General features: G+C 37.5%; 1 protein-coding gene across 1 annotated transcript in view; it reads right to left on the bottom strand.

The window, feature by feature from the left end:
- Positions 1-2,013: 2,013 nt before the first annotated feature.
- Positions 2,014-20,270, bottom strand: part of LOC135707878 (mucin-2-like) — a 245,024-nt gene continuing 226,767 nt past the window's right edge. Inside the window, exons 12-13 of the mRNA XM_065229782.1 lie at positions 5,930-6,122; positions 2,014-5,867 (exon numbers count right to left, since the gene is read on the bottom strand). Coding sequence (XP_065085854.1) covers positions 5,481-5,867; positions 5,930-6,122 — 580 coding nt within the window. The 3' untranslated portion in view covers positions 2,014-5,480. The remainder of the gene's footprint in view (positions 5,868-5,929; positions 6,123-20,270) is intronic.

The following is a 20,270-nucleotide window of genomic DNA, read 5'->3' as shown; positions in this document are numbered from 1 at the left end:
ATCCGGAGTCCCTTCTTTCATCAACCTTGTACGTTGGTCTGCTGGTTGAGCAAGAACAAAATTTGCCCACCCTAAAGATGAATAGTGCGGAGTAATCTGAGTGAATCTCTTTCAATTCATGGACACAGTCAAAAACTTCCTCCGTTGCTGGAGCTCCAGCTTTATCCTTGCGTTCTGGGTGCAGTAGTAACACAGAGGTAACTATAAGACCAGAAGATCCTGAAGAAACGTGCTCAACTTTTTGGCTCAACTCTGGCACTATCTTCGCTAATCGATGCATAGGAAACATAGGAAAATCCACGAACCCCTCATTTTATCTGTCAAACTTTCATAGCGAATCAAAACAAACATAGTATTTCGACTAGAATGGAGTACGCTAGTACCTGTACTTGGGACCAATAGGCTAGTCAAGTAGTGAGCCAATTTAAAATCGCTAGTTTCCAGCGGTTGGTAGTAGTTTGCTGGCCTTCTCCCACATGGTTAGCGTTGCAATGGAGGAGTATTTGTACACATGGACCTGAATGTGTTAACCTCTCGAATGAGTCAGCAGCTTGGGGGCTGTTAATAAACTACGTAGACAGTTTTTTGGGATTCGTGACCCCTCTCTCCCCCTGCGTAGACAATTGTCAATACAAAATTTTTAAAATTTGTATGGTCCGTGGATAATTGTCAACCCCCCCCCCCCCCCCCCCATAAACTGTCTACGTAGTTTACGTGCCGAATGTAGTACTCCATAGTATAAAATTTCTTATCTTTTTCGTGCTTCAACAATACAAATCTGTCCAAATCAATCTCATCTGGATTATTCTTAGCAGACCATCTGATTTGTTGTTCATTATCAGTATGATAGACTACTATCTCCCGAGCAACGTATTCCCTGGCTGCTTTCCAGATGCACGTCAACTAACTTGACACAGAATTCCCGTACATATCCTTCGAAGTAACCGGATCCGCCAAATGCTGTGATCTGAACAACCGAACGTAAAACACACCGATGAAATGAAATTGTTTGTTCTTGAACTGATCAACAGGAACATTGACAGTCTTATTTAACTGAGATCCATCGTTTTCCTTTTGATGGGTTGATTAGGAACCACTTTTGTTCGACTCGATTGTGGCTTGCTGGTCCTCAATATCATCTTCACAGCTGTCTTCAAAACCGGTGCCAGACAGATTACTCAAGTCAAGAAACTCAATTTCCGCGGATGGGTCCGGATCTTTTTCGGAATGTTAGTTGCTGTTAGCTGAGATCTCGGCAAAATTCCTGTTTGTTAGCTGAGATCTCGGCAAAATTCCTGTTTGTTAGCTGAATCTCGGCAAGTTTTTCACTGAGATCCAGCAAAATAGAACGGCCATTTTCTCAATGCCTACTTTTTCATAAAGGACTGATATGCAATTATACTGCCCATAATCGCATATCAGTCCCATATGGATAGGAAATCAAGCAAAGATGGGACTGATATGCGTTTATCGGTAGTATAGCAGTGAAGGACTTTCCCTCCTTTGCTACAGAGATATGCATCGGCTGCTTTATTGGGACTACCTTTGCAAACAGCTCCCGATTGTTCGTCAGATGTTCCGATGACTGAGAGTCAATAATTCAGCTCACCTCCGGTTTTCGGAAAACCATCAGTAGTGAGAGACTTACGAAGCAAACACCCTATTTGGCTTTTTCCGCACTGGTTATATATATTACATACTATAGGAGCATAAGAGAAAAGTAAGAGAAAGAGGAGACAAAGATATTGAAAAATATAATTAGGAGTTTATTTTCAATAGGAGAGACGGACATTAGAACAGCTTTCTAGCTTTTATCTTGAGGATGTTTTATGTGACTTTTATTGTAAGTTGGCTTTCACTAAAATAAGATAGAGACACAATGGAAAATCGGTCGAATCATCGCCATTTTTTATTGATCCTGTTTATTCTACAACTGACTAACAGTAAAAACGTTTCTTTATATGGATCATTTTATGATGTTTTCGTTCTGTTCCATTATTAATGCATTCAAAGTAAAATTGCAAGCATAAGTATATTATTGTTATTATTCTTCCATTATTATTATAAGGTAATGGTGTGTTAAATTATATATCAGTTCCAATAATCATTCTTTAAAAATTCAAATGTTAAAGAATACACAACCAAGCGATAAATATTATAATCTTTTCTCTTACTAGCATCAACAAATTTGTATCCACTATCGTCGTAATATGATAACTGAAATATTTTGTAGTCCTTTTGCCAGTCTAAGGTTCTCTGATTTTCCGTTCATGATTGAGTGGTTGTTCGAATGGTTCCATTTAACGCGAATATTTGCATAATTTGCAAATATAATTACTATTTTTGAAAAAGATTTTCAATATTAGCTACGGGCATTAATTGGTCGATACTTTACGTGTAATAGTAGCAGTCCTTTATAAGTTCAACGAATAAAACAGTAACATTAATGACTTCTAGCAACAAAATATGCGCAAATTATAGCATGTCAAAAATGCTTTTTTTTTTAGATAATTAATTTAGTTTAACGTGACCATATTTTTGCAGAGTGTATTCATAAGTGGACATTCAGTATGATTTTCCATATTCACTATTTGCAGTATTACCACATTTACATAGCAAGCGAAAATTAATCAAAAGTGGCCTAAATGGTGTCGTTTGCTTTGTTTCGTGTTACAGCTTTCCTGTTGTTATTATTCGTTTTGTGCGTTTTTCGATACACAGACATTGTAAGACTAGCTGATAAACTCCGGCGTAACATTTGAAAACGACACAAAAGCTTTTGTAAACAAAACTTGTAATGTCCTTTCCATGCGAACCGAAGAACGCCCACGCAAACCAATACCACTATCGGGAGAATTTTTTCTAACCGATGATATTGTTGGTTTGCGTGTTTCAAGCATTTTCTTAAACTATCCTAAAAAACATCCAAAGATGGGACAAAGAATGATATTATTTTTATTTAGTTGAAACTTAGTCTGTTTGATGATAATGTTCGTTATTATTGAAATAAATTACTAGTTGATGTATAAATAAAGAAAAACCCACTATATGAGCACAATATTGCAAAACACCGTTTATCTACTATGAGAGGACTTCGCTGTAAAGGTTTCGTTTTGTTGGATTCGATTTGCGAATGATCTACAATATAAGTATGTAGTGCAAAGTTTACGTTGAGTGCATGTAAGCTTTATGCATGGTTCATACTTGATAAAATGCTGTCGATCGCATCACTAATTGAATAATTTGCTCGGATTTTCGTTAAGGGAAGCTACGGGTCTGGTACATTTGGCATAATGAACATTAGACATAACGGCCTTTGGCATATTCATTACGAATCGGCGATGCTAAAAGTTAATTTACAACCAACGATTTACTTCTTTTCATTGCTGCTCGTATAGAATTGTTGTTCTAGTGACTTGTAAAAATATGTCCTTCTTCAAATATTTAATAAATAATCCTTTCTTTAATATTTCAAAAAGAAGAGAATTTCTTTCTTTCTAATATTTAACAAGGAAGGAAACACTTCCTTTTTTGAATATTCATGGATTGTGCGTGACCGCTTAGGACATTTTTAGTTATGAGCTTTGGCTAATATTGTTGCAGCAGATTTTTCCTTCTTTCAAACATGAGCTATCCTTCCAAGCCCTAATATCTCACAGAAGAACTGTTTGGGTTTTGAGAAAGAAAGATCAGCATTCAAAAAAGGAATAATCATAGATTGTAAATTAGCTGTTGGTTCCGAAAATATATCGAATCATATCGATTATGCCAAATGTCCATTATGCCAAATGTTCGTGATGCAAAAACCGTCCTTATGCTAAACGTCCTTATGTCAAACGCGACAGACTATCAGTCAGCTTTAAACCGTATGTGTATGATTTTGTTTGGTACCTACTTGGTACTAAATTGGAAATTGTGCAAGTGTCATCTTTTTCCACATTGTTATCAAATTCATAGACGATTCGAGTAGAAATTGCAATCATAATAAATATAGTTTAAATAAGAATTTAAAATATTTCAATCAAACATTAATTATTACAAGCTATATAAATCGCTGAAAATCTGTTACAAGCAGCACTAAAACAGTTAGTTTGCCGTACTTTACCTACAACACAACCCAGTTTGCAAATGCTCATGTCGCAGAACAATATGTTTTTCGGAATAATTAAATCACTTGATTTACTTGTAAGTTACAAGAAGCGGTTGCTATGTGTTTGACACATAAAACCTGTAAATTTCGCTTTCGATTTTATAACCACAGAATAAGTGAGTGAAAAATGGTAAAATCGAGGATTTCGACTCTCAAGAAGGGAAATTGACAGAAGCACATACTTTGCAACCTATTCTTGTAACTTGCAATTAAAAAATATGATCATAATATCATAGTTCCAGAAAACGTTTTTTATATTAAATGGATAATTGCAACTTTTCCTACAACCTTTCCTGGGTTACCGTGATTCTAAACGCGAAAGAACTTTTTCAGTATTAGCGACAACATTTACGCGTTCATTTATCCATCATTATCATTTTTAAATTGCAAATTTCAAATGGAAGAATTGCAATGTTTCCAAAACATACCGACAAAATGACCACACGTGCGTAGAATTTAGGCAAATTGTCGAGAATCAATGTTAAATGGAACAAATTTTCAAATAAAATATCCAATGTTCTATGCTTAACCAATCTGTGATCTAAGAAAAGGTCTAGTAAAACATTTTGGCGAAATTCCGTGTAGTTTTTTATGTTCTGTTAATTCTATTTGCAATGAACTTGTTTTGCAACTAACCTAACACCTAAAGCTGATTAGGAATCGCAGTTGAGTAATATTTAAATAATATGATCCACAATTTCTAGTACATGTACGAAACATGAGAAAAAGGAACATCACCAAAGTCACCAAAGGAATCATGTCGAGGGCGATTATTGTTGGTACCAGGAGACCAACCGACGCTACCCTGTTTTTTTTTCAAGTAGTAAACAGACTAAGCTGTTTTAAATAAATAAATAATTTTAGACCATTGCGATTGAAAATTGATCTGAAAGCTTTTCATTTTGGACTGACACCACCTAATTTCATTTTACGTCTATCAGAAAATATCCAAGTAACCACTATATATCGCTAAAATGGCCATATAAATACTGCTTATTAGTCATGCATGGCCTAGTTATTGATATACCTGGCTTACTGGTTACTTGAATAGCCTAGTCTTCTTAAATTGAACACTTCGTTTTTTGTTTACCATTTGATTGTTTAGAAAAAAAAAACAAAAGCATCTTCAAATGCTAAACCAGACGTACTGGAAAGCGGAATCTTAGGACTACATGTACTAATTAGTATCACTGTGTGTAATGTAATAATCATAAAGATTCTATTGTGCTTTTTTGATCGATATATAATAGTTTAATTGCCGTGCACACATTTTGTCACAAAATTTAAAAAAAAAATATGAAAATGATACTTAACAAAAAGGAACAACAATTTAGTCGCCGGCCGAGTCGATCACCATCATTTGTGATTCAATGCCATTATTTGTAATAAGTTGATTGTTATCGTTTTTAAATTGTTTGTCGAGATCCAATAGATCAGTGGTAGTGGCAACTTCAGTTGAAACCTTGCCATTGGTGTGATTTAAACCAGCAATTTTCATCGATACAGGAGCTTTAATGGATGATGGTGTGGTCTTTGTAACTGGCGATGAAACTGGCTTCTTGGTTGGCGATGTGGTTGTAGTTTTACGTACTCCTGTGACAGTAGTGCTGCTCAGCTTTGAAACCGTAGATGTACGATTGGCAACTGGATTGGTGGTCTTCACAGCAGTTGTCGTCTTGGTTGTTGCAGTTGGAGTCGGTGCTTTAGGTGCTGCAGTCTAATTATAAAAAATACAATGTGAATTCTTATTTGGTACTATATTAAGCTTACTATGATTACCCCAACGGTGCTGAACCTTTTGGTGATAGCGTTCGAACTGGATTTACTCGTAACTGTAGTCGTTGTTGTTGTAGATGTGGCAGGTTTGCTTACTGTGGATGGTACCGTTCGTGGCTTAGCTGGAGGCACAGTGGACGAAGTACGAGCAGTAATGGTAGTACTTGATTTTACGGGTGCTGATGACGTCGTGGATCTAATGAAGATAAATGTTATGAAATTTATTAATTCGGTTCAAAATAACGGCGATTAGCTGCACATCATTTGAGCACAGTTCGGGATGCATTAGGATTGCGGATTTATTTGTTGAATATAAGATTTAAAACGTCACAAATTATTGAAAAAAAAAAAATATATCAGGGTGTCCATTCAAATTCCATTTTTCAATTCCCGGTTTTTCACGGTTATTAAAAAAAAACTCTACCTTAAACAAAAAAGGTGTTCAAAAATAACCCTTTAGAGATAATGATACAATTTTGTCAGCAGAATTTTTCTACAATATGCAGGGCTGGTAGTGGGTTATACAATAGTATTGACTACAATAACGAAAAAAGTGACCAAATAGCGACTTTAAAACAATAAAAAAGTGACCAATAGTGACATTTATTGATCGGAAAGATATTAAAGATATGAATCTAATCTGTCGTTGAATGCGATTCGTTTTGACAAATATTATAAATTCTCAAACCACCACGAGCATTTTACAAGTTTTTTTTTATAAAACAAATGGTTGAAGGATCTTATAAGTTTGTTTTCGGTAAAATCAGTATTAATTGGATAATAAATACTCACACAGTACTCATTTTTCTGCCACGATTTTTTGGAAACCAACCGTTGAATAAGTTGAATTTAGATTCAGATCGCAAATTGGTTGAATTTCGGGATGTGAAAGATTGAACATAGAAATTTATAAGGAAATCTTGAAATTGAAAAAAATATTGAGACGCAGAAAAAAATGTTCAACGTCTTGGACAAATTCGTCAATTTTAAGACAAGCAATTTTGAAGATCTAGAATATAGAAACTTCTGTAAAACTTCAAACATAAACAAATTTTCATAACTCTGCTTCCGTCTATTAACGTCTCTTTAAACTGTTCCCCTGGTAGAGGAGATTCATAACTCTGGAACCTAGACAAGTGTTCTGGATCGTATCAATAATTATCATTATTCTGGAACGAGGAAAATTTTCTCGAAAAATCTCGATCTTCAAAAAAGTTGTATTTTTTTTTTTGTTTAATGCTGGTACTTAGTAATTCGTTATCTTTAATTCAAACAAATTAAGAAAGCGTGAAATAATTTAAGATATGTTAGAATGTATGTTCACAGTCCGAGAAACATTTAATGATTTTAAAATATAGAAAATATTTCATGATTTTAAACATAGAATTTATATAAAAAAAACTGGGAATGGAAATTTGCTGATTCCGGACTTGTAGAGAATACAATTTTATGGGTGTTCCGTCTCCGCCGAAAGTGAACCAACCATCTTGACAATCGCCGCTGACGAACAGCGACAAACAACACTAACCAATCAGCGACGTCCATATCACCATGCGCAGACAGCGCGCTTCTATAAAAGTAGCACCCATTAGGCAAACTGAATTCAGTTACCTTTTGACCGGCCACGAGCAAGCATCAGCAGCAGAAGAAAGCAAACCTTTGTAAAGAAAAGAAGTAAAGAATAAAAGTAGTTACTAGCGTAGCCGTCGCCGTTTGAATAATTACCCAGCACACATCCCTGGTTCGGAGCAAGCGTTGAACCCCCCCCCCCCCCCCAGCTCTTTTCAGAGCTCAAAGAGTTTGATTTAGATACAGTCATTACCGATACAGTCCACTGCCGAAAGAGAAAGTGCCTTCCCAGACCGAACATCAATTTGGTCCATCACGAACCGGATAGCGAGCCGTTTGAAGAAGCTTTCGCCCGAAAGTTTGCCCAGTGCTACCAAAAGGATCGAACTGCCTTACGCCTTCCGAGTGGGGAAAACGGACGAGCTACGCTAGCAAACAGTGCCAAAACCAAACTGCTTCCGCTGTTGCCGGTGCCCATCGTGCGCGAAGCATAGCAAGTGAATCGAGTTCGTGTGCGTCGATTGCCGTGCTTCAGCTCTGAAGAGGTTCCTGATGCTGGAGAAACGACTGATGAACAATCCCGAACTACAAGCGCAATACGTAGAGTTCGTTCGAGAGTACGAGGTTCTCGGACATTGCCGTGAAATCAATGAAGCTGATGATCCTCCCAACCAGCAGAGGTATTATCTTCCACATCACGCTGTACTGCGTCCGTCCAACTCGAGCACAAAATATCGTGTCGTGTTCGATGCAAGTGCCAAGTCGTCATCTGAAAAGCTGTCTTTAAACGAAGTCCTGCAAGTCGGTCCTGTGGTGCAGAATGATCTGCATTTCATCGTCCTACGCTTCCGAAAGTTCAAGATCGCCTTTTCTTGAGACGTTGCCAAGATGTACCGGCAGGTACTGCAAGCACTTCAAGATCGACGTTTCCTCAGAATTTTCTGGAGACCACACCCGTCGCAGAAGCTACGGGTTCTGGAACTGTGTACCGTTACCTACGCCTGATACAGCTCGTCGAGGAAGAAGGTGAGTTTTTTCCTATCGCCTCTCGCATTGTAAAGAAGAAGACGTACATGGACAGTGTAGTGTCCGGCGCAGACTCGGTGGAAGATGCAATCGAAGCTCAACAACAATTGAAGCAACTCCTAGGACGTGGAGGCTTTCGGATACATAAATGGTGCTCGAACTCCCAATAACGTGGTGTAAACGAAGCTATCAAGGTCCTTGGCTTGCTCTGGGATCCGAATGCCGATACGCTGTACATTGCAAACCATCCGAAGCAACCGCCGCCATTACAACAACGTGTTACTAAGAGGGTAATGTATTCGGAGATAGCCAAATTCTTCGACCCTCTTGGGCTGGTCTCTCCAGTCATCATATTGGCAAAACTAATGGCTCAACGGTTGTGGCAGCTCAAGGTCGGATGGGACGATCCGATTGATGAAGACACGGCGCAAGAGTGGCAAGAACTTCAAGCTTCGTTGTCGCATTTGCACAACATCGCCATCCCAAGATGCGTGACTTTCCAAGGAGTGGTCGCGTTCGAATTGCACGGATTCTCCGATGCCGCAACAGTGGCGTACGGGGCCTGCATCTACCTACGAAGCCTGTTCAACGATGGTTCAGCGAAGCTCCGCCTACTGACAAGCAAATCCAAGTTGGCCCCTCTTCACGATCTTTCCATCCCACGGAAAGAACTTTGCGCCGCTCTCCTGCTGACACGATTAGTTCTGAAGGTATTACCTGCCCTGGATATGGAGTTCCGGGAAATTGTGTGACAGTTGTACTTTGGTGTGACGGTTTCCGACTTAAGCACCGATGCCTTTCTGGCGTCCCTGAAGCGATTCCTTGGACGACGAGTTCCACAGGGATCTCATTTAGGTCCTTTATTATTTATTTTATTTGTGGATGACGTGAAGTTTGTGTTAAATCGTTTAAATGTGCTCATATATGCTGAAGATATGAAACTGTACATGGAAATCTTTCAATTCTGAAATTCAAGTAGCAATTCTGATTTGCTACATTTTCAAAATGAAATTGATGTTTTCTACAATTGGTGCGTTAAAAGTCTGTTGGACATTAATGTTAAAAAAATGCAATATTATATCTTATTCCAGAAAACACACTACTCTAGATTTTACATGTACTCTAGGAAACCAGTTGGTTGTAGGGTGCGATAAAATTAGGGACTTAGGAGTAATTCTTGACTCGAAGTTGACATTTGTAGATCATGTGAATACCACAATTCACAGAACAAATAATATGTTGGGATTTATAAAAAGATTTTGTTATCATTTTAAAGACCCATATACCATCAAAACACTTTATATAGCTTACGTGAGATCAATTCTCGAATATTGCAGCGTGGTTGGGCTCCATACCATGAAACTTATATAAATCGTATAGAATCAGTTCAAAAACAGTTTTTGTTATTTGCTCTTAGGAAACTAGGCTGGACCTTTGTTCCCCTTCCTTCTTATGAGTCCCGTTGCATGTTGATAAACATTGAAACACTTAAGAAACGAAGAGAAATTTCCATGATTTCCTTTGTTAATGATATTATCTCACAACGTGTAAATTCAGAAAAAAATATTAGCAAGCTTAAATTTTTACGTACCATCACGCATGTTAAGAACTCGAAATGTATTTCAAATGTCACCTCACAGAACGAATTATGGTAAAAATGGACCAATTAACAGAATGATGAGAGTTTATAATAATTATTGTGAACGTATAGATCTAACGATGTCTAAAGATACAGTAAGCTTAAAACAATTTTTATTTCTTAGATATTTGTATATGTAATTTACATTTATTGACAATTTCAAATAAAACGTTTGAATTTAAATAGCATGTAAGGCAACAGAACTATTGTAAAACGGTCTATACTGATTGACGATAAATAAATAAAAAATATGAAGTAAGGTCAAAATATGTTATTCTCAATTGAGAATTGGAATTGAGAAGAGAAATGCAAGGAAATTCCAATGATGATTTTTTTAAATAATCTTAATAGAATCTTAACAGGATTCCAAGAGTATAATTTGAGAATGCTTAGCAAAATTTCAAGAAAAGTATTTTTTATTTATAGTAATTTTCACACTCTCAGATCATTCGTGCTTTATCCGGGTGAGATTTTAACTCATGATTTTGGATTCAGATCTTTATGTTTTACTGACTAACCTCGGTATTCAAAGATGTCCTAATCTTGGTATCTGGTTAGCACAAAGTCTCTATGTCCGGTGTCGAACATTTGCATGCCATGCATGATCGGAGCTTGCAAAGAGTTTTAGATGGCATGAATCTGCTTCTATATATTGAAGTAGCTTCGTAACAGGATATGTCTCGCTCAGCCTTTATACTAGTACTACTTCACTAGAAAAACTGTAGCAAAAGAATTCAAGCAATGACACCATATGCATTCCAATGACACCATATGAAATTCTATAAATTTAGCTATCGTAGTAGGAACAACGACAAAATCACCGCTTGATCCGGGCGCGAACAAATTGCGAGTGAGAGAAAAAAAAATCATCTTCTTTATTTAGGAGATTTTTAGTCGTAGGCTAGTTCATCTCCGTAAGTGAGAGAAAAGAATAATATGAAAGTTGTAAGCAAGGGAATATAATGATGTATGTGTTATATAGTTGATTGATTCCAAGTAACATTATAAGTTTAAAGAATCCTTTAATTCTTCAAGACCAAATAATGGCCTACAAAACTAATATAAAATCAAAATTTTTACTTGGGATGAGTATATATGATTTTCCCGGTGCAATTTGGGTTTTCCCGCATTTTCCCGGTAAATCCGAATTCCCGGATTTTTCCCGGATTTCCCGGTTGGATGGACACCCTGAATATATATATTTTATTTTTAATTGAAATTCGATAAAAATAAAGGGTCAAGTCTTGAGTCCGCATCGTGCTCTCTTGCCGAGCGGATCAATTTGCTTTTTGCTCTCACGGATGATGAGAATGATCCATCATCCAGAAAAAATCTAGTAAACTTTCCCGGCTTAATGCCAAGAAGGAAAAGATTCCCCCTATTGTGATAACCACTTCCGATTTCCATACTCTTCGCACGGAACTTTTGAACTTTGTGAAATTAAAGTTTTCACTGCAAATTGGCCGTCGGGATGAATGCAGTGTATTGGCTGGCTGAAACCTTGGACGGATTCATTCAAACGTCTTCTCAAGTAGGGTCGGGTGGGGCAAGAGTGCCACCTTAACAATTGTACGTTCTATATATGCCAAACAGTGGATATTTATAGGAGTTTCTACACCGTATTGCAACTTCATATTATTGTCTTCATACATCAGCAATGTAATGCAAATTATATCTCGTCAAAAGTTGTTTACGATTTTTTCAAAATGTCATTTCAAATCTTTTTTTGAAACAATATATGTACAACGTTATTGACCAACGGATTCCGGAAGTGTGGTCTTTATCCGTGGAATCATAATGCAGTAAACTATGCTATGCTGTTAACAAAAGAGAATCAGGAAAAATCAACCTCAGCGGATATGGGAAGCAGTCCAATGGAACCGGCAACCAATTCAAATCGAAATATTGAAGCCAACGAAGCCAATACTACATTGCATGGATTAGAATCCTACCTTAAGGTTGCACACTTTAAAAGATTTGAGGATGATTACTCAAATCCAGAACAACATGTGAAAAGGGCATACAAGCTTTTTGTAAACAAACCTTTGTAGGCCCTTTTCTCACCAACCGAAGGTCGCCCACGCAAACCAGCAATATCATCGGGAAGGGGAAAGTGTCCCCTACCCGGTGATGTTAAAGGTTTGCGTTGGTGTCGTATGGGTGGCGAGAAAAGGGCATAAGAAGGTTTGTTTACAAAAAGCTTGTATGCCCTTTTCACATGTTGTTCTGGAAATGCTGTTTGGTCCTGACCCATAAGTGATACGTGTGGCGCGAAATAAAACGAGATGCTTGTGCAAGCCAAATCGAGCATGAACCAGAAGAGACATTTCACGGATTTGAAGAGTCGGATATGAATGGTAATGTATGATATATTGACGGTAGCAATGCGTAATCAATATTCAAATATCAATTATGTTCCGTCGTAATATTGATTCGAGATATGCATCAGTCGAGCAACAGTTCACCCCGGGTCCTGGAACATCAATGCAACAGCCGGAAACCATCATGCATAATGCGCCAAGTGATATCTTACAGCAATCCAAAGAGTCTACCGAATTTAAAGAATTAAATTTAAAGATCCTTTTGAAAGGGCTTTTTTCAAACCGTCGGTGTCAGTTCCATCAACAAAATCAGTGAAAAATTATATGCTATAACATTATATTCCAACTACACTGAAGTCTTTTTTTACACTGTTTTTATTTGCGCGGTTTTTTTACACGGTTATTTTTACACGGTTTTCCACGATTTCTCGACAACGATACAACATATCGACTTGATTCCAATCACATTATCCGTTTTAAGCTATAGGTAATCGAATGGCATACATAGAATAAAAAATCACAATTTTTGGTGTAAATACAGAAAATTTTAAAATATGTCTTTATGGACCATAGCATGCTATAATTACAAATGGCATTAAAATTTTTTTAAAACATTTAAGCATGTGAAAAATCAAAATCTCGCAGGTTTTTTTTACACGGTACGTATCCCCCGTGTAAAAAAAGACCTGAGTGTATTTATTGCTATTTTTTAGCTGCGCACAATTAGGAACAAAAGTACGCACAATTAGGAACATGCGCAATAAAGTGCGCATAATTAGGCACCCAATATCGATGTATAAAATGATCGCTTTTGACACAATAATCGGTTTACCTATAATATTAATATATTGTTTCGATTGTTATTATCAATACATTCTACTAAATTATTAATTTAAATGTAATTTTAAAATGTCTAATGTAATGTTTAAATCTCAAAAACATCTTAACTGCGCACAATATGGTACCTTCACGGTAGCTGGTTTTGTCAAATTTGGTCAAAACAAGCTTACCGAAGACTTAAATGGGCAATGAAGCAATTTCTTTTACAATTTTGTATAATTTTATTCATAAATGGGTGGCAATCTTACCCCGTGTGAGGTTCATTTTTAAGAAAATTATTTTTGACTAATTAAAGAGAATATTTATATATTCTTTGTTATTGGTGTTTCAATTATTCATTATTAATTATGTCTCAATGCAGGAATTGTAGAAAATTCCCTATTTTATAGAGATAAACTAACCAACGGCTAAAAATCTCTCTATTAAAGCCAACAAAAAATTTTTTTTTGAAAATTCCAAAATCCTTATTTTATGATGTCTAATTATTATAAGTTAATTCGATTTTTGACGCATCACCACAAAATGATTTTTTGCAATTTTTGTAATGCTTCATTTTGGACAGAACTTTCTATAATGCTGCAACGGAACACCATTCATAGTTTCATAAGTGAATTAGCATTGAAAACATGTTTATTTTCAAAATAATAGGGGGTGGCACACTTGCCTCACCCGACCCTTTCTTACTGAGAAGCAGCATCAATTTTTTACTTACGACACCAAAACTGAACGTGTGTTCAAGGTAGGCATGTTGCATGACTTACAATGGGATGACCCACTGCCAGCTGTTATCAACAAGGAGTGGAACAACATCAAGGCAAGTTTGGCATTAATCGATGACATCCGCATTCCAAGATGGATCGTTAATCACCACAAGCGGTACAGCTACATGGATTTGCTGACGCGTCTGAAGCAGCCTATGCAGCAGTGGTGTACGCCAGATCCAAAGACGATGATGGCAATGTCAATGGAATCGATATCGAACATCTTCGAAAAGGTCAACCACTTCCTTCTAGCAGTAAACTCAAATCACTTTTCCCTTTCATCGATGGAGATGGAACACTGCGTATGGGAGGAAGATAACAAAACTTCGACCAACCATTTCACATGAAGCATCGATGTTGCACCAGCAGTATCTGCATGCTGGTCCTACTCTGCGTTTTCGCGACACTGAACCAGTGCTGTGCATTATCATAACGGTTATTGTACCTTGACGGTCATCCTCGCATAACCGTCACATCTCAGAAATGACGGTCAACTAGCATATCACTTGGAAACACCTCTACCTCACTAGACCGTCTTCATAAAAGCCATCCATAAAAGTTAGATTAAATGACAAGGAGAGAGTAGCAAAATCATTTACTCACTGATCATCTCTGTTGGGCATTTATAAGTGGGAAGTGAGAATAATGCTCACTCATTTTCCTGTTTTTGCTAAAAGTTGTTGAGTTCAGAACATACGAAACATTTTGAAGAAAACGTTGGATTTTCATTTTCCTTGTAACAAATAAATATGTGGGTGCTATTACGTTACAATGTCAAAAAATATCCGTTTATCTTCAAAAATTCAATTTCTTAACATGCAAATTAAAGCCACTTTCACTTTTTTTATGATCCATCGGCAATATCAATTCTCTTTTACGTACGCGTCATTGTTTACGATGCTTAATAAATCTCAAAACTTGCACAACTCACAATTGCGTTCTTTAATTTTGAAAAATTTATCGGTTTTTATGTATCATCTAAAAGAGCTTCGTTTTCTGAGTACAGCGATATTTTTTTCGAACCCACACACTTTCATCTCGATTTTAAATCAAGATTTAAAGCAAAATAACAACTTCACTGTTTGAAACTAAACTAACAAACTGACAGCTCGCTCCCATGCAAAGTGACACTGAGGGGCGCTAATAAGGTGATTTTTGCAAATGTAATCGTACTTATTTAAAATAGTTCCAGTGTACCAAAATCGATTAAATTTTGGGTTTGGGTTCCATTTTTAATGCAGATTACGATTATGCATTTACCTCAATACCCTTAAAGAACCCAATTGACAAGCTCACGAGAATTTTACTGTCAACACAAATATCTTATCAACGTTATTACGTTTCGTGCGAAAAATCTTAAATTTTTGAATTGCTCCGAAAAATTGCAAGGACCATCATGGAACTTCCACAAATCAGTGCGAAACCGAACATTTTGTCAGTGCAAACCTCAACCTGAGCTGGGTTTTAAAAGCATACGATCAAAGTGACGTTTGTCCGAAAACAAACAGATCCAATCTTGATACCCGATCCAGGTTCCAACAGAATAATAAACGAATTTGCAATTAATTTTAGCAAAGATTTGTTGAAATATATTGCGTTCCCTACCGCCTTCAAAGTAACGATTTGAAGTTTTCTTTGTGGCAGTGCGCAAAACAGTCAGGTTCGTTAGAAATACTCAGAGGGAGAGATAGGCGGAGAAAACAAAATACAATTCGGCAGCAGGGATTTGTTCCTAAATTATCTTGCAACCCTTGCTAGAAGCTAGTATTTCAAATGACTTTTATTTTTGATTCGATTTACGTGCAAAATAATAATTGATTGCATCGCAATATTTTGCACATTTCTTGTTGCCATTCATTAACCAACGAAGATCAATTAATCAATAGAGTTAGAATATTGTTTTTGGTTCCAAAAACTAGTTGAATATGAGAAGCACACAAAACATAAAGGTGATTGAATTTCTGTTCGATTGCAATACTCTCAAGTTTATTTTAGTAAGAATAAGAAATCCTCGGAAAAATTCTAATTGGAATGTTCTCTCCGCCCATCTCTCCCTCTGAGTATTTCTAAGGTTCATTGAGTCATTTTGATATGAATATGAACTGCCATCTGCCTCATCATTCACTGCCTCGTGAGAGTCTGAATGATTCAGAGGTAAACGAGTCACTGACAGCCGAGCCGAGTCAGTAGCTCAGTCAACACGTTTTTCTGCCGTGATGGTACCCAATATTTGTTTTGAATGACTGAGCGTACATTTTCTATGGAAAAATGACTCAATTACATGCTGTGTGAGCGAAGGCAAGCGATGTGCGTCCCTAATAAAAAATAACCATAAACGAACGATAACCCAAATCATTGAACTATTCCACAAATGGTTTGGATGATACCCAGAACACGTCGTTAAGCAAATTAACCATACAATTTTTATTAGGGGTCGCCTGCTCGTGAGTGACAGAATGTTTTTGTGGACTCTTTCATTGCCTTGTCCTTTACCGTTTGGTACAAACGGTCTGCACAGAGCAATGGATTGAATAGTGCAGTGCTTTTCACACTCAGCTTAGGCAGTCAATAATGTTAAGCTCTGTGGTTGATGGATACCAATGCTTGCTTTGATTGTTAGCCACAATTCCAATATTTAGAGGGGAATTCCTATTTACGCAAGATTTTTTTTTTTTGGTTTTGCTTTTTACGGATCTTTTGATACTTGGGCTTCGGTAATGTGGATACGATATGCGGTCAGCATCCTTATTCTTGGAGCTCAAGCGTCACGGTATCCGAAAAAAATAAATAGCTGCAAAATCTCTATCCATGAAAAAGCATTCGTGACTGCAGGTAGTACGTGTTCATGCAGAAATGAATTCTCACAATAATAATTACTGGTTATGATACGATTGTATAACGCAGGTAATACTTTTTCCTTGATACATCACAGCTATCGCCTCATCCGTGATTTTGGAAGGGGAATGACCGTCCTAACCGTATTTATGCTCGAAATGAGATCACGGTCAATTTATATCCGGAGTGATTTGAGATTTGGGCGTAATTGCTATTGTAGACAAACACGTCAATTACTGATTTTTCTTAAATAAAAGCTCAATCTCGCAAACAAACTATACCAAATGATAGAGAAATCATTCCTCTACCTCATCGTGTTATTACTTTTCGAGATTGAGCTTTTATTCGCGAGAAATCGGTGATTGACGTGTTTGTTTACAAATGCAATCACGCCCCAATCTCAAATCACTCCGGATATGTCTGTTTATTTTTCCTCGGTGATATGATGGTAACACATGGCAGATGTTAGTGATATTGCGAATGAGTGAGAAAAGCAAAACGACGATATCTCACGGTTGTTGCGTCATACTGGTGAGAAGTTTTACGGAGAGAGGGTTCTCAGTTGTTTTGATTGTTAACCGTGCACTGAACCAACACTACCGGGCTGCGTACGCTGTGCACGGTGGAAAGCTAAAACAGCAAACCAATTGATGGGAAGTTTGCCTGCGGTGCGAACTGTTACCAGTCGAACATTTCTAGACCAACAATTGAAATAGGCAGAATACCATACGTAACCAATGGCTTTAATCGCAAATTTCTGGAGAATCAAAATACCCCATGCAAACTAAAAATACCATTCGATATGGTGGTCAACTGTGGTCCGATAATGGCACAAATTTTGTTGGTGCCGACCGCCAGGTAAGAGCTTTTGGCGTCAGCTACATTCAACGCCGAAGTAGACCAATACGTGAGCAGTTTGGGAATACAGTGAAATTTTACACTGTCAGCCCCCCACATGGGCGGTATTTGGGAAGGAGCAGTAAAAAGCATGAACAAACACTTGCGCGTTGTGCTGGGAACCAACGTTTTGAGTTTCGAAGAGTTGACCACTGTTTTAACCCATATTGAAGCATGCTTGAACTCACGACCTTTGTGTGCGCTTCCAAACTCAGTTGATTCCTGCGAGGCGTTGACACCCGAACATTTTATCATCGGCCTACAATTGAACCTTGTTCCTGAACCGGACTTATCATCTTTACCAATGACGCCTCGACAGATATCGCCAATTACGAAAGATTACCGAAGAGTTTTGGGAACGCTTTCGGACTGAATACGTCCCAACACTTCAACCCCGGACGAAATGACAGAAAGTCCAGGAAAACCTGCAGATTGGGGACCTTGTTCTGGTGAAGAACGAGAACACGTCACCTGCCTATTGGGAACTTGCTCGAGTGGTTGCTACTCATCCGGATTGTAGCGGCATCGCGATCTTTTCCAAAGCTGGACTAAAGAGAGGTCAAACTATCTACCATCGACCACATAAGCTGGGCCGGGCCGGGATGATGTTTATGGTTTTGAAGGAATTAACCACTTCATTCGAGTAGTTAAAATGACGTTTGCTATCACTCAAACTTTGAAATAAAACATTTTTTTAAGATTTTTTCTTCTAGAACCACGAGAAAAGTAGCTAACATTTGTGCGTTTACACTATTTTTCTTTTTGTGTTGTACATAACATTTATGAGTACCATGCAAGCACCATATTAGGTTTTGCACCGTCGGGGTTAACCTCAATCTGATAACAGTTCAGTGGTACTGTTTACGTGGACTTTTTTCTTGGGTAGATTTTCTCGATAATTTTTCAGACTGTAGTGAGATGTAAACCACACTTCTGCACTGTCCACGAGCAACATCCGTTCACCGCGCTGTTCCTCGACAATTTTCAAGTTAAAAAATTGTAGAATATTCTTTTTCGAAATTTTAGAATATTCTTTTTCGAAAAAAACGACTAAGTGCTTGTAAACAGTACCACTGAACCCCAGGCGAACCAGCCCAAGGCTGAAAGCCTCCCTAATAAAGATAAATTAATTACCACTGAACTGTTAAAAAGGTTCAGCCGATTAACACTGAGTTCATTCGTGACGTCACGCTGCAGTACCCGCAGTACCTAATTGTGAAAGGCAAGACATACTTTAAACACCTTTATTGGCGGTAGCCTCCAACTCGGATTAACTTCCCGTCCCTGTATGGATCATTTTCGAAAGGTTTGTTTAGAGTCGTGTTGATTAAATCTGGCGTCGACACCAAAGTAGCCAGACATTCTTGATCGGGATTTAATCCGAGGAGCTTACACCATAAATGTTAGAACATAGATGGAGCATGCTTCAACTTTGAAATAGTGTTTTATTTATTTACATATGTTCTGTATATCTTTGTTACAAACAAAAAAAGTCTCATTCAATAAATTGTTTGTGGAAAAAAAAATGTAAATAAACATAATCTATACAAAGCAAACCGTCAAAGAATATGGTCGCTTAGCGCACACGCTAAAACGCTGGAGTAAACTTATAGATCAAAAACAATTATAATATTATGTTTTTTTTCCCTTGATTTGTTTTCCGTTGATATGGTTTTCCGTGCTGAGCACCAATGCTACCGACGCCAGGGAGGCAGCTCCCACACCTGGACCTTACCTATCGACCCATCAACTCATGAACCGGAGACCAACGGCTTTACTTCCCCGTGATCAGAGATGTTATGCCTCAGAACATCCCGGTGGCGCCGAGTGGGTTGAACCTAGGCCTGCTGGGGCGAGAGGTAATCACTAAACCACCGGCGCCGCTAATTATAATATAAATGATTTAACTACAATTTTGCCTGAAATTAGCAGAATAAGTTATTTTCTACATCTTTCGATGGTAAATGTACTGTCCAAAATATGACACAAATTTTCACATTTTGTTCCTTAATGCTGAACTTATCAAATGCCACACAAAAGAAGCACAGTTTACGACTTATTGTAACTGACAAATGCACTTTAAAAGGTTACTCTTCTACTGTTACTGTGTGTGCTTAGGTTTTAAGTTAAAGCACTCGTTAGCTAAGAAAGTCCTGGAAGTCAAGAATCTTTTCAGACCGTGAGGAGAATCGCAAGGGTTTCCAATTTCGCGTTGTTGATTTCCCGTTGACTTTAATGTTTATCTTTTTTTTTGTATTTAAACCGAAAACGATACATCTTCCTCATAGGTTAATTAATTGTTTACTAATCGTTAAAGCACGTTTAATATTGAAAAGTACCATCACTACCCGATTTTATAGATATGGCAATTAGCCCAATTTTATAGATATGGCAATTACTGCTCAACTCGCCCCTTACCTCTAAAATATGGTACCGTTGTCCACCAAACTGAAAAC

This window comes from Ochlerotatus camptorhynchus, unplaced genomic scaffold, assembly GCF_037179485.1.
Source record: "Ochlerotatus camptorhynchus isolate MF236.1 unplaced genomic scaffold, CSIRO-AGI_Acam_v1.1 ptg000322l, whole genome shotgun sequence".
Classification (NCBI taxonomy): domain Eukaryota; kingdom Metazoa; phylum Arthropoda; class Insecta; order Diptera; family Culicidae; genus Ochlerotatus; species Ochlerotatus camptorhynchus.
The sequence above is the reverse complement of the archived record's forward strand: the minus strand, read 5'-3'. Positions and strand labels throughout refer to the sequence as shown.